Genomic DNA, 13,638 nt, shown 5'->3' with positions numbered 1-13,638 from the left:
AGACAGAGAACATATATAAAATAGTTTGAATTGAATTACAGAAGGATTGGAGAGTTGAAATGGTTGTAGTAGTTCCAAGGCTGCTTGCCCACAAATCAAGGGACTTTGTAGGAGGATCACTCATTAAAACAGTCTGTAGACTGAAAACTTTGATTTGTCAGCAGTGTTCTCCAGACCCTCTAATGCTACATGCTGCTGTTTAATACACGGAAGAAATGTTCAGTGGTTTATAAACTTCAGATTCATTTGCCTTTAAAGATGATTAAACTGGAATCTGGAGTGATTAATTTAGCAATTAACCTAATCATGAGCCAGATAATGACTTCCTACTATGTGCAAGTTATTGCGAGGCCCTGAACAATATGGCAAAACTTAGGAATTATTTTTAACCTTCCTTTTAAATATTGTTCAAACATTCTTAGATTATACTTCAATTAATAAACGGGGTAGTTTTATCTTAATCTAAGTCTATGTGAGCTGTGGATTCCACCCCTCATGCATGTATTTTTTTTTAATTGGTATGTAGTATCGATAGGATATCAGGGTTGTAACTCATGCAACTCGAATAATAGAGATTTGTGCAAAAGTCTGTCAGGCTGCCAACAATGTGCAGATTCCAGGTGGATTCCATTCGCCAAGGATGAGAGAGTGGCTCATGGTCACTACAGGGCAGAAAAGGTCAGGAACAGATGGGGAAGCCCCGGGAGAAGTGTGGACAATAGCTCGCATCACTCCTTCCTAAGGAAGACAACCTGTCACAACTCAAGAAAATATGGTTCAGCCTCTGGGGCAGGAAAGCCAGTAAATGATGCAGGAACATTAGCCATTGTCAAAGCAAGTGAAGACATGGTCAGGGAATCAATAAACCAGTCTGGAGCGCAGTCATTACAAGGTTATCCAAGTCACGACAGAGAGCTAAATTCAAGTCCAGGTTGAAGAAGGCAGTCAGGTTAGAACGCTTTCCATTATTTCTCCAACACTATTCAACATACTGACCCTCTTGAAATGGGTAAGCAGGACTTGAGTCTAGTGCCTGAATAGGCAACGGAAATGTGATAACCATCTTCTTTTGTTATTACAACATTTCCTGTCACATTGCTGATTTGGTTTCATAATGCTAGAACTATTACTGTTTTCTTTCTGGTATGTTCTCCCCATATCATAGAGTACTTCCTCAGGTCTAAATAGCTAGTTTTTACTAAGGAGGGACTAACTGATACAGAGATATAATTTTCTAGTAAGTCAGGCCATTGCAATTAAAAAAAACTATTTAATAATTTAGAATTTACCTCTAGATATTAGATACCCATAAAGGCAAGGCACATTGGGATATAATGAAGAATAAAAGTTTTCCTTAACCCTTCTCCTATATACATGCATAGAATTCTGTACTTTCCTTCAGTTTTTACACACACTTTAATTATATGTGCATATTTGTCAACCATGCAGGACTGTAGATTCTGTGATAGCAGGAACATTCTCCCAGTACAGAACCTGACTCTAGAAGCCAATTACTAACATTTGTTGACCTCACAGAATTTATAGTCTCATTGGATTAGGAGAGAACTCTAACACAGATGTTAAAAGATATAAGGTGCAGTAGAATTACAGAGGAAGAAATTAGCAATTTAGTCTCATCAAGAACATTTTCATTAAAACGACAGTGAGCTGGGACTCATAAGTGGATAGGATTTACACAGGCAGAGAGAGAAAGAAACTTTCCAGGAAGCAGAAGTGAGTTGGAGAGCAAAGGCATAGTACTACTCTATTGGGGAGGTTTATATTAATAGATAAGGCTGTAAGGTAGATTGGAAAAACAAATGTAGAGGGCCAAAATCCCATGTTAAGGAATTTATAGTTTTTCCTCTGGACGAGTATTTTTGAAATGTGTTTCACACCAGCCTGTACGATACTTCATATAAAATCCATCCCATTTACAAATACTTTTGTATAATGCCATATGCTACATTTCTTAGAATGTCATGATGTACACTAGTAAAGTCCCTAAACAGAAAATAAATTTTTGAACTTTGTTTAACCAAATGTTTCTCAACTATGTGACCACCTCTGAATTCTTTTAGTATGTAGCAAATCTATTATTCCTTAGAACACGCTTGGGAAATGATATTTATGGACTAGCAAGTCTGCAAAAGTTTTGAAAAGAGGATTGCTATAGTTAGACTATACGTTTCTATTTTTACAACTTAGAAAGGAAAGCAAATACATAGATACCTGATTTTTTTTTTGCTTCTTTTAAAGGGATTCTGTTCTGTGTTATCTTCAACTCGCTTAATTTACATTGTGTGTGATCTTAAAGAGACCAGGTCCATTTGGCAGGTCTCTGGCAGGATACAAGTTGATAAATTTAGATGCTCTGCTCACTCATTTTCCACTGTTATCAATCATGGTTGCCTCCAAGGATTGAATAGAAATATGGCTCTCCAAGTGTGACTTCCGGATCAGATCCATGAATATCACCTGAGAACTTATAAGAACTGCAAATTTTCAGGCCCCATTTCAAACCTACGGAATCAGGAATTCTGGGAATTCTGGGGGTAAGGCCCAGTGATCTGCCTTTGAAAAACCCCCCAGGTGATCCTGAAACACACAGAGGGTTGAAAACCACTTGAGCAGACTAACCTAAGTTTGCAGTTCTAGATTAGGTTGGGAGCAGAGCCTCTCTAGACTACTTCCTCAGCTGCCACAGCTTCTGTTTGTCCATTCATTTTCTTTCTTTTTTTTTGTTTTTAGCTGAGCCATCCTGCCACCTGTTGGCAGCTCAGCGGCAGCTCAGCTGGGGCCAGGAATCAAACCGCTGTTGCTCAGAACTCACACTCTTGAGCGAGCTCTTAACCAACTGAGCCACTCGGCCGGCCGGCCATTCATTTTCAAGTGATGATTTTAGTTCATCCTCTCACACTTGCTTGTTTTTAAATGAAGTATCTGAGGTTTTACACAGCTCTTTGGTTTCTTAGAATGAAAGTCACTCTTTCTCAGCAGTGGCAGCCCTCTGCTAAATTAGTTTCTCATTCAGATGACAGATACAATTCCCTGGAGAATGTTAGCTTCCATTTCTTCAAAAGTTTACCTTTTTCTTTTCCTGGTAGCTTGGCACACATTCCAGAAAAGAAAAGAAAGGAAAGGAAAGAGAAGGGAAGGGAGGGGAGTGGAAGGGAGGAGAGGAGAAGAGAGGACAGGAGAGGAGTAGAAAGAAAAGGAAAGAGTAGTATCATAATTAAGAGGCCCTCAGGAGAGTGAATCTCTGTGTTTGTTTATTTTCCATCAAGAATGAATATTTTTCTCAGAGGAAGAGCCTTATCCCTTTTATCAGTTACCGAGCTGTGGGTATTTTCTGGTTAAATTATAACTTTCTACATTAACCCTTTTTTCATTTTCCTTTGTTTAGAGATAGAAACTTGAAAAGTAGATGAGCCCCTCCCATGTTTTGAGGGGGAAGGAAAGTTATAATAAACGCAAAACTTTCTTCTCACCTCTTACAGTCCTCTAGTTGAGGGGCATACAATCCAAATTGCTTGTAAAAGTATGTTGGCTGTATTAAATTTTAATTTTGAAAAGAATGATCAAATCCTATTCATGTCTGATACAACACAACCTGATTCTTATGACTCCTCATCTGCTTCAGAGTCCTTCTCCTCTGTAGCATATTAAAAATATGGTTTATATTTGAAAATCCTCACAGTAAATTATAAACTTAACTTTAAAGCGTATAAAAATAGAGGAATTTGTCGAGGTAAATCGCCAGTTTTCACAAGTTTGTGATGCTTATGTAAAGTTGAGACCGCCACAAAAACTGAAATTCAGAGGAGACCTCTCAAACTGAAAGTGATTTAGGCAGAGGTTTTACCCTGAATCCCTCCCCACCCCCATCTATTCAGTAAATATCCCTTTTAAAATGTGAAGGTTGCTAAGAACTGTAGAACACATGTACCCACACTTTTAAGCAGTATGAAGCTTTTGTCAAAGAACAAGTACAGTTTGTGTCTTAATAGTTAAATCTACCAGACGGGCTGGCTGGCTGAGCAAATCACAAGCTTGGGATGTTGAATGTTTGTTTTAAGCAAACACATCCGGTTTCCATAGCACTATGATTTTATAGCATAGATCAGATTATACTGTTTATTTATTTAGCTAACACCATTTTCCCCTCAACATACTGAAAAGATTGAATCAATAAATCTTGAACTTCTAAAAAAAATGTGTAAAATAAGCAGGTCATAGTATAGAGTGAGTCTGTATATAAGTAGGAAGGTAGAAGTTATGCAAATGAAATAATAAGATTTGCATACATTAGAAAATAGTTAAGTTAAATTTAGAGTAGTTTTCATAATCTTTTTTTTTCTATTTATAATGTCTGGAATGTAGTATGAATCTATGTAGTATGGAGTTTGAGAGGAAGGATGTTCATTAAAAATAATAGTATTTATAAAATTTTGGAAGCAGAAAATATATGGTTCTTTATTTTTAAAAATGCTATAAATGAGTCCATTCATATAAGTTCTGCTTATTTTTCTCAAAGATTCATATGTGCTAATATCCTCCATCAAAATATTGACTTTTCACATGTTCTAATCAAGAAAACGTTTAACCTCTTAACTCATAAATAGAATGAGAGTTTAAATTCTACTTTACACAAAGAAGTTTTCAGAAAATTTCACTTTTAGTCTCAGCTTCAGAGCTTTCAACTCTACTTAGTCTTTTAAGATCTCTGAAGTATGTCTTGACTTAATTTAAATAATATGATTAACGATGGCTTGAACATTTTTATAGCAGTGAATTTAATCAGTTGCTTTTTTACTGCTTGCTCCAATTCACTTTTTTTAGAATTAGTGATTTCTTCAGAAAAATGACATTTGCACATAGGGAGTTTGAATACAGCTGTGTGAAGACAGTAGCTATTGGCACTGAGTAGAATATTAATTCAAATGCCAACTTCTTGATCTTGAATCTTTGATCTTGATTTTGTCTTTGAAACCTTGTATGTGCTTTTTGGCTTACTCAGGACACTATTTCCTTCTGTAACATCTAATCAGTCCTTGAGATTGGTTTCCATTTCAGATGAGTTCAGATTAGTCTCCTGTAGTCCTTACTACTTTACAAAATAAAAATTACCTTGGGTATATATGCAAAATGATAAATACAAGTTTATCCATTGAGGCATTGTTTGTGATGGCAAAAGATTAGAAACAACCTATCGATGGGGGGACAAGGTAAATTTCAGATGAGTTCAGATTAGTCTCCTGTAGTCCTTACTACTTTACAAAATAAAAATTACCTTGGGTATATATGCAAAATGATAAATACAAGTTTATCCATTGAGGCATTGTTTGTGATGGCAAAAGATTAGAAACAACCTATCGATGGGGGGACAAGGTAAATAAATTTTGGCATTTCTTGCAATGCATACTATCCACCATCAAAGAGGTAAAGCACCTCTATGTGGACTGATATTGGACAAGGTCCTAGAGATATTGTTGAAGGGGGGAAAAGCAAGCTGCATGACAATATGTCAAAGAAAAATCTGAAGGGATATCAAAACTCAAAAAAAATGACTGCTAATGGCTTTTAGAAAGACAATGGGTGGAGTTAGATAACTGGCGGCTAGAAATTATTTTTTCCCTTTTAATTTTGTACCCCAGTGTGTGTGTGTAACCTGTGTTTTAAATTACTTTTTAAAATCATCGTGATTAGAAAAGTGCTAATAGCTAAGTCTGAAAACTGAAACTATACTGTATTTAACATTCATGTATAAAATTCATTTTTACTGATGAAAAAGCATGACTAAAATTAAAAGTTGGATGTTGCAGCAGAAAACTTGGGCTATGTTGCTTGGCTCCAGTAATGAGGAAGTGATTCTTCCTTTAATATTTTGCTTTATACTGTAGATTTACCCTGGGAAATTATTTGTAACTCAGATTTAATGGAAACTCTTTTTAAAGCCAAGTATTCTTCAAAGCTATGACACTTTAACTTAACGTTTTTAAAATCTTGATTTTTGGGTTCTCTTAAAGCAGAACATTCAGCCACTCACTTTTCAGCCTTATCAAAATTAATAACAGTTTGTCCTCCTTAACTTAGAGCTATCTATAGTTCTAATTGAAGTTTTGAAAAAACAGCAATTTGCATTTATTTTCTTTTTTCATGTTCTAAAAATTGTTGTAAGAAACTGAAATTCGTATCTTTAAAAATATCAGAAATAGTTTTATTTACCAACTAAACTGTGCCCACTACAGTTTAAAATCACCTGCTGTTCTGAATTCTTTTGTAGGTTTTCAGGCATTCTTAAATTACTTATATTTTGCCAAATGCAAATTTGTTTTATGAAGTAAGTGGCATGCAGTTAAAATATAGGAAATAACTCTTGCAAAGAAATGCCTGATATTCAGAATTTGGAACAATTGGTTGGCTAGGGAAACATTAATGACCATCACAGACTGACTTATTTTCATAGGAATGAATTTAAAACTATCACTGTTTCTTTGTAAATGGAAAAAAGAACCTCTAATTGTCCGTATTTATAGCAACCATATGTCCCAGACTTTCCAGGATAGATCCTAATTTCATATCCTCCAAATCCTCAGACCAGGCGTATTGATTTTTAGTTTGGAAAATTTGTTCATTCTTCTAATATGAGAAATATAGTTCTTGGGATCATTTCATTTTAAATAGAAGTTAAGATATGCATTTCAGAGCACTTGTTTCAAAGAAGGAAGACGTAAGGAAGATGTGTTGCAAGAATTTTTAAAATATATTTTTATATACCAAAGTTACTTGAGACAAGGAAGTTTTCATCATATGTTTCTTGTTCTGTGCTTTTGTTCACAAAATGCAATCAATGACAGGGACTCTGGAGCAATATATGGGATGAAATATTTTCTTTCTGCCCCACAGTAACCAGGCACTGCCTCTGCAATGGAGACTGAATCTCTAGGGAAGATTTATAAGTTAAGAGTTTTTAAGAAATAAGGAGCACAATAAGCACATGAAAAGATATTTAACATCATTGGTCATTATGGAAATGCAAACAAAGCCACAATGAGATACCATTTCAACACCCAGTAGGAGGGCTGTATCAAAAAGATAGGTAGTAATTAATATTGGCAAGAATATGGAGAAATTGAAACACTCGTACAGCCCTGGTGGGAATGTAAATTGGTGCAGCCACTTTGGAAAACAGTCTGGCAGTTCCTCAAAAGATTAAACGGTTCCCATATGACCCAGCAATTCCACTCCTAAGTATATACTCAAGGAAAATGAAAACATATGTTGGCACAAAAACTTGTACGCAAATGTTCATAGCAGCATTATTTATAATAGTAATAAATGAAAACAACCTCAAAGTCAATCAATAGATAAATGGATAAATAAAATGTGGTATATCCATGTAGTATAATATTCAGCAATTAAAAAAAAGAAATGAAGCACTGATACTTGCTGCAACATGAATGAACCTTGAAAACATTATGGTAAGTAAAAGAAGCCAGTTATAAAGGAATACATATTATATGATTCCATTTATATGAAATGTCCAGAATAGGCAAATCCATAGAGACAAAAAGTAGATTGATGGTTGCATAGGGCTCAGGAAAGAAGGAGTAAATGGGGGGTAAATACTAATAGGTATAGATTTTCTTTTGGGGGCATGAAAATGTTCTAAAATTGATTGTACACTTGAAGTGGGTAAATTATATACTATGTGAATTATATCTCAATAAAGCTGTTATTTTTAAAGGTAGCAAGGGAGGGCCGGGCGAGTGGCTCAGTTGGTTAAGAGCTTGCTCAAAGAGTGCGAGCTCTGAGCAACAGGGTCGCTGGTTCGATTCCCGGCCCAAGTTGAGCTACTACTGAGCTGCCAACAGGTGGCAGGATGGCTCAGCTAAAGAAAATAAAATAAAATAAAATAAAAATAAATAAAGGCAGCAAGGGAGTCTTTTGCTAACTGGTTGAGACATTCTGTTTTATACCTTCTTTACTAGTGGTTCTCAACCAGTGACAATTTTGCTACCCAGAAGACATTGGCAATGCCAGTAGACATTTTTGTTTGTCACAACTGGAGGAGGAGTGCTACTGGCATGTAATGGGAAGAGTACATAGATGTTGCTAAACATCCTTCAAATTTTGGGACATCCCTCACAACAAAAGAATTATCTGGCTAACATTGTCAATAGTATCCAAGTTGAGAAACCCTGTTCTGTACCTGTGTTACTCAAGTGATAATTTATCACAGCCATTTTTCTGAAGCACAAATAGATGTTCATTATATTCAGTTTACCAAGGGCAAGCCTATTATTCAATAAGACTGATCCCAAAAAAATGTGTTTTATGTTTTTATCTGGTTAATACTAAACCTAAGTAGGTAATTCAACTAACCAAAATATTTTATTCCTCAGTTATCTTGGTTGAGATTTTACTGAATTTTGTTGTATTTTACTTCCTAGCTTAAAGCTTCTTAAAGATCAGATTTTTGGAATATAACACTTATTCACAGTAAATACAGGAATAAAAACATACCATAGCACAGCCTGGAAGGCATAATTAACAGCTAACTTACCCATTTCAAGAATTATCGTCACCTTATGTTCTGGAATTGGAATATGGAAGGCCTAAAGTAAGCTAATTTGCTGGGCTTCCATCTTCAGCCATGTTCCTTTTATTGTATGTGCCTGTTTGAAATTTCTGCAGGTTGGTCCAGAGGAAAGGGAGCAGGGCATTCATTATAGAATCCAGCATTTCAAATATAGTAGATAACATTTATTGAATGCTTACTGTATGCTGAGTATTATGCAAAGCACTTTGTATATATTATCTCATTTAATTCTCACAAAATCATATTAGGTAGATATAATTATTCCTATCCTTCTGGAAGCATCCCTCTTTTAGCCATATATTTGTGCTTCAATAAGCACTGGTTGTTCTGTGGGTCTTACACTACTGTTATTCTGAGAGTTTCCTTCCCCATGATTCTGGGAATCCTCTTTGCTTCTCTCCTGTTTTGAATCCTCTACATCTGCCCTTACTGTGGTGTACTCCCTCATTTTGGTGAAGTACATCCTCCATTACCTTCCTGAGAACACCAATGTCTAAAAATGTCTTTACCCTCATTATTAAAAAAGATGGTTTGGCTGGGTATAGAATTCTATGCAGCAAATATTTTTTTCTCACAGTTTTAGAGGTATTATGTCTTGTGTCTTTCAGTTTTGGGTATGATCTGTTTTGTGTCTTTCAAAACGTTTAGAATTACTTTATCTCTGGTGCTCTGAAATGTCACAATTACGACATGTCACAATTACGTATGTGCCTTGCTGTGGGTCTTGTTTTCATGCATTTTGCCTATTACTCAGTGCGACCTTTTACTCTCAAAATTTATTTCCTTGAGTTCAAGGAAAGCTCCTTAAAATGGTTCTTTGGTAATTTCCTCCCGTCCTCTTTTTCTTTCTGGAATGCCTATTATTTAGATGTTGACTTTTAAAATGTATCCTGTAGTTTTCTTATTTTGGAAATCCTGTAGTCTTTTAGAAATTTTACAAATAATGTTTTTTAGTTCTACTTTCTGAGAAGCTTCTTTAACTCCACCTTTCAATTCTATCTTAAACTTTTAATTTCAGTTATATTTTTAATTTCCAAGAGCTCTTTCTTGTTCCCTAACTGCTGCTTCTTTATAGCCTCCAAGTCTGGTTGACAGATGATTCATCTCTGAAAATATTAATATAGTTTTTCTGAAGTATTTCTCTTATGTCTGACTTGATTCTTATTCATCTAACTCCCTTCTTTCTGTTTGCCTTTTGGGTTAGGTCTCTGTTTTTCAAATGACTTTTCTCAAATATTTAGTGGCCCTTAACTGTCCACAATGTGTAAAATGCCACTGTTCATTTCTTCCTGATAATGATGTACTAAGAAAAGGACAAGCATAACTTCTGTAGTATTCTGGCCCCAGAAATGTATAACCTAAATTCAACCATGAAGAAACATTAGACAAACCCAAATTGAGGGACATTCTGTAAGATTGTGAAAGACAAACACTGAGGTACTTTCCAGGTTAAAGGAAACTAAGGAAACATGACTACTAAATGTAATGTGTGATACTGAACTGGATCCTGGATCAAAATAAGTGGGACAATTAGAACAATTTGAGTAAGATCTGTACATTAAGTAATAGTATCCCTGGTTTAATCATTGTGCTATGGTTATGTACATTGTTAACATTTGGGGAAGATAACTGCTTTTTTCTTTAAATATTTTTCTTCCCTGTTTTCTCTCTCTTCTCTTTCTAGCACTCCACTTACACATATATTTATTAGATTAGTTGGTATTTTTTTGTAAGTGCTCTTTATTTTTCATATTGGATAACTTCTATTGATGTAGCTTCAAGTTCACATACATTTTCTCCTGTCATCTTCAATCATATGTTAAGCCCACCCATTGATTAATTCAAATATTATATTTTTCAGTTCTAAAGTATACATTTGATTGATTTTAAAGTTTCTGTTTCACTGCTGAGATTCTCCATACATTCACTCATTATGCGTGGTGCATGATGGAGATAATGAATTTTATATTTCCCTGAAGAGTTCTGATTTTTGTTCTAGCAAGTTGTTAACTTAGCTGAACTCCAAATGCTATCTCCCCTAAGGTGACCATCAACTGAAACCTATGCTCAGTCCTTTCAGCCGTCCAGGTGTTGCCTTTCACATCTGCAGTTTAAGACTCAGCTAGGAATTTGGGTAGAGTTTGTGTATAGATTTGGAGGAACTCTTGGGGCTTCCTCCCTTCAGGGATTGTCCCCCTCACTTTCCAGTTATTCTGTTAACCTCAAACTAGGTCTTCTGACGCCTCAAACAAGTAAGATTTCAGATTTCTGTTTAAGTCCCAACCACTTCACACATGAACTGTGGAGTATTACCAGGCGAAAAGCCATATAAATATGAATCCTACCCAGTATAGTTCCTTTTTTCAAGATCGACTCCCTTCCAGTTTCTGCTTGCTTTTGGTCACTGTGGTGCTTTCAAGTAGTTAGCTTTATATTTTTTCAGAGTATGTAATTATTATCTACAGAAGGATCAATCTAATATACTCTATCCTGCAATTACCAGAAGTTATGCCATATTCCTTTTTATTTTCTAGTGATATTGTATAGGATTAAACAAAAAAAAACTTCTACATTTTTTTGTGAGTGATGGCAATAGCTCATTAAAATTTTCTAAAATGATTGAGCATATTACTAATCTTATTTTTTTCTTTTTCTCTTATAGACAAGAGATGATTTCCTCGGTCAAGTGGATGTTCCTCTTTATCCGTTACCGGTTAGTGTAGATGTTCATTTTACTTTTTATGATTATTTTTATTTTATAAATATTTAAAAGTACACAACATAGTTAATATAAATGTTTGACTTCTATAATATATACTGCTATTATTTCTTGAATATATTATTTTCTGAAAACGCATCTCAATTTTCCATTTTAACCTTTTCACTGCGTTGATTGATTTCAAGTTTGTTCTCCAAAATGTGTAAAAAATAATTACAATATTATTTTAAGTAAATGCAGTTAAGGTGCTACATTTTATTAAAATAAGTGATTACTTTAAAGTATACATTTTTCCTATTGTTATTCATTCTTAAAAAACACAAAAATATAGAAAAATGTACATCTGCTTTCCTAAACTCCCTTTCTGGAACACTGAGCTCGTGGGGTAAAGTCAAATGCCACAGTCAGCGCCACGGAAATATCATTCGACTGTAGATAAACAACACAGCAAAAAGGTTTTAATTTCGTCTTCAGGATCCCCTGACATTAACTCCATAAGAAATAGAGCCACTGAAGTTCGTTTACATCATGAAAACATTGTTCGAGAAAGATCAATTTGGAAATATTCTGCTGAATAACTAGGATGGGAAGAGCCTAGGCTCACAGAAGGAAACTAAGATAGTTCATGGGTATGAAACTGAGTCTGGACCAAGCATGTAGCAATGGAGGAAAACAGGCAGATTGAAGAAACATTTTATAATAAAACTGTGTTGGGCCAGATTTCTTACATAGGGGTCAAAAAAAAAATAAGCAAAAAGTAAAGATAATACAAGTTGAACTTAGGAGACAAGGGTCGTGTCTCAAGTGGAAAAGTTAGGAGGAAAAGGCCTTTTGTTTTGAAATAACGATAAATTTATTTTTGCCATATTGAATTTCAATAGAAAATGGGAAAAATGAAAGCCTAAAGCAGGCCACTGACAGAAATATGAAAATAAATTGTGTAGAGAAAAGGGACTGGAAGGATTGAGAGGTATCACTATGGTGGTAACAGCACAATCTCTGAGAATGATGGGCTGTCCAAGTAAGACAGATGAAACCCCGAAGGCCAAACATTGAACCGTAGTCACTGTGGGTCTGTCAGAGGAGAAAGAGAAGACAGACAAGGGCAGCCGGGGAAAGCACCTAGTAAAATAATGTCATGAGAATTTAAGTTTCATGACCGGATGGGCAGTTAACAATGCAAAAGAAGTAAACAGAGAAGTAAATAATAGCAAAAACAAAAGGCTGCTGAACTTGATAAGAAAGACAAGTAATACTTCTTTACCATATCAGTTTTTTGAGATATTTGTTGGCTCTCGTTAGTCTTCAGACATGACAAGCGTTTAATAATACATATAGTTAATCCAGTCATACTTTCCAGACTGTTTACTTTTCCATTCTCCTGGAGTTGTGTCTATGTTCTAACCATGCCAACCTGCTGACATTGTTCATAGTCTGCTCACCACTCTACTTTTTTTTCACTTCCTACTCTATGTTTGGCCCCACAACACACCTGCTCAGCTAGTTTATGCTGAGTGTGATGCCGGTTACAATTCCTGTGGTGCAGGAAAGTGAAAGCATTGTCAATTGTAAGCATTTAAACTAAAGCTATTTTCCCCCCTCTCTTCTAACTTCAATTATGCCTGAGATCCTAGTTCATGAATATTCTTGAAAAGTACATATTTTTGGTGTTATAGATATATCTTGAAAACCAACTGTTTTATTCTAGACAGAAAATCCAAGAATGGAGAGACCATATACATTTAAGGATTTTGTTCTTCACCCAAGAAGGTCAGTAAATATAAAATAATAACATATTAAGGGTTTTTTTAAAATTTCTTATTATACCTTATAGTAGCCACTTTGGAAATTCAAGGTTTTAAACCTTTGTTAATAAGCTACTTCTAAATATTGCATTATTTTTTAAAAGCTTTATTGTTAGGCCTGATTATAGATGTAATAGATGCACAGTACAAAAAAATTTGAAAATACGGAAAAGTAATTACATCCCTTTGGGAAAGATTTGTTCCCTTAACATTTATCAGACTAGAAGGCTGAAATTTGTCATTTTGTATTGATTTTACATCTTAAAGTATATGTAATTTTGTCAGACTGTGATTTAAAAAAATCACAAACATCAGTTCATGTACAACTAATATCTAACTTGACATGCAAAAAAACAAACTTCAGAAAAACCTAACTACATTTTGCATACTTTAATAAAAAAAAAAGTATTTCTAGAAAACTCAAATATTTAGAGAAAATAAGATGAGTAAAGACTGGAATTTAAAACCCATAATTTCATTTTCCTAAACTGAGTTACTTGATTTTTGTC

General features: G+C 34.8%; 1 protein-coding gene across 3 annotated transcripts in view; it reads left to right on the top strand.

Moving 5' to 3' along the window:
* NEDD4 (NEDD4 E3 ubiquitin protein ligase) overlaps nt 1-13,638 on the top strand; it is a 112,910-nt gene that overhangs the window by 64,771 nt on the left and 34,501 nt on the right. For all 3 annotated transcript variants that reach the window (XM_019665343.1, XM_019665348.1, XM_019665358.1), the window contains 2 exons: nt 11,268-11,318; nt 13,033-13,094. In XM_019665343.1, the coding sequence (XP_019520888.1) occupies nt 11,268-11,318; nt 13,033-13,094 (113 nt within the window). The remainder of the gene's footprint in view (nt 1-11,267; nt 11,319-13,032; nt 13,095-13,638) is intronic.

Source organism: Hipposideros armiger, unplaced genomic scaffold (assembly GCF_001890085.2).
Source record: "Hipposideros armiger isolate ML-2016 unplaced genomic scaffold, ASM189008v1 scaffold_12, whole genome shotgun sequence".
NCBI classification, from domain to species: domain Eukaryota; kingdom Metazoa; phylum Chordata; class Mammalia; order Chiroptera; family Hipposideridae; genus Hipposideros; species Hipposideros armiger.
The sequence above is the reverse complement of the archived record's forward strand: the minus strand, read 5'-3'. Positions and strand labels throughout refer to the sequence as shown.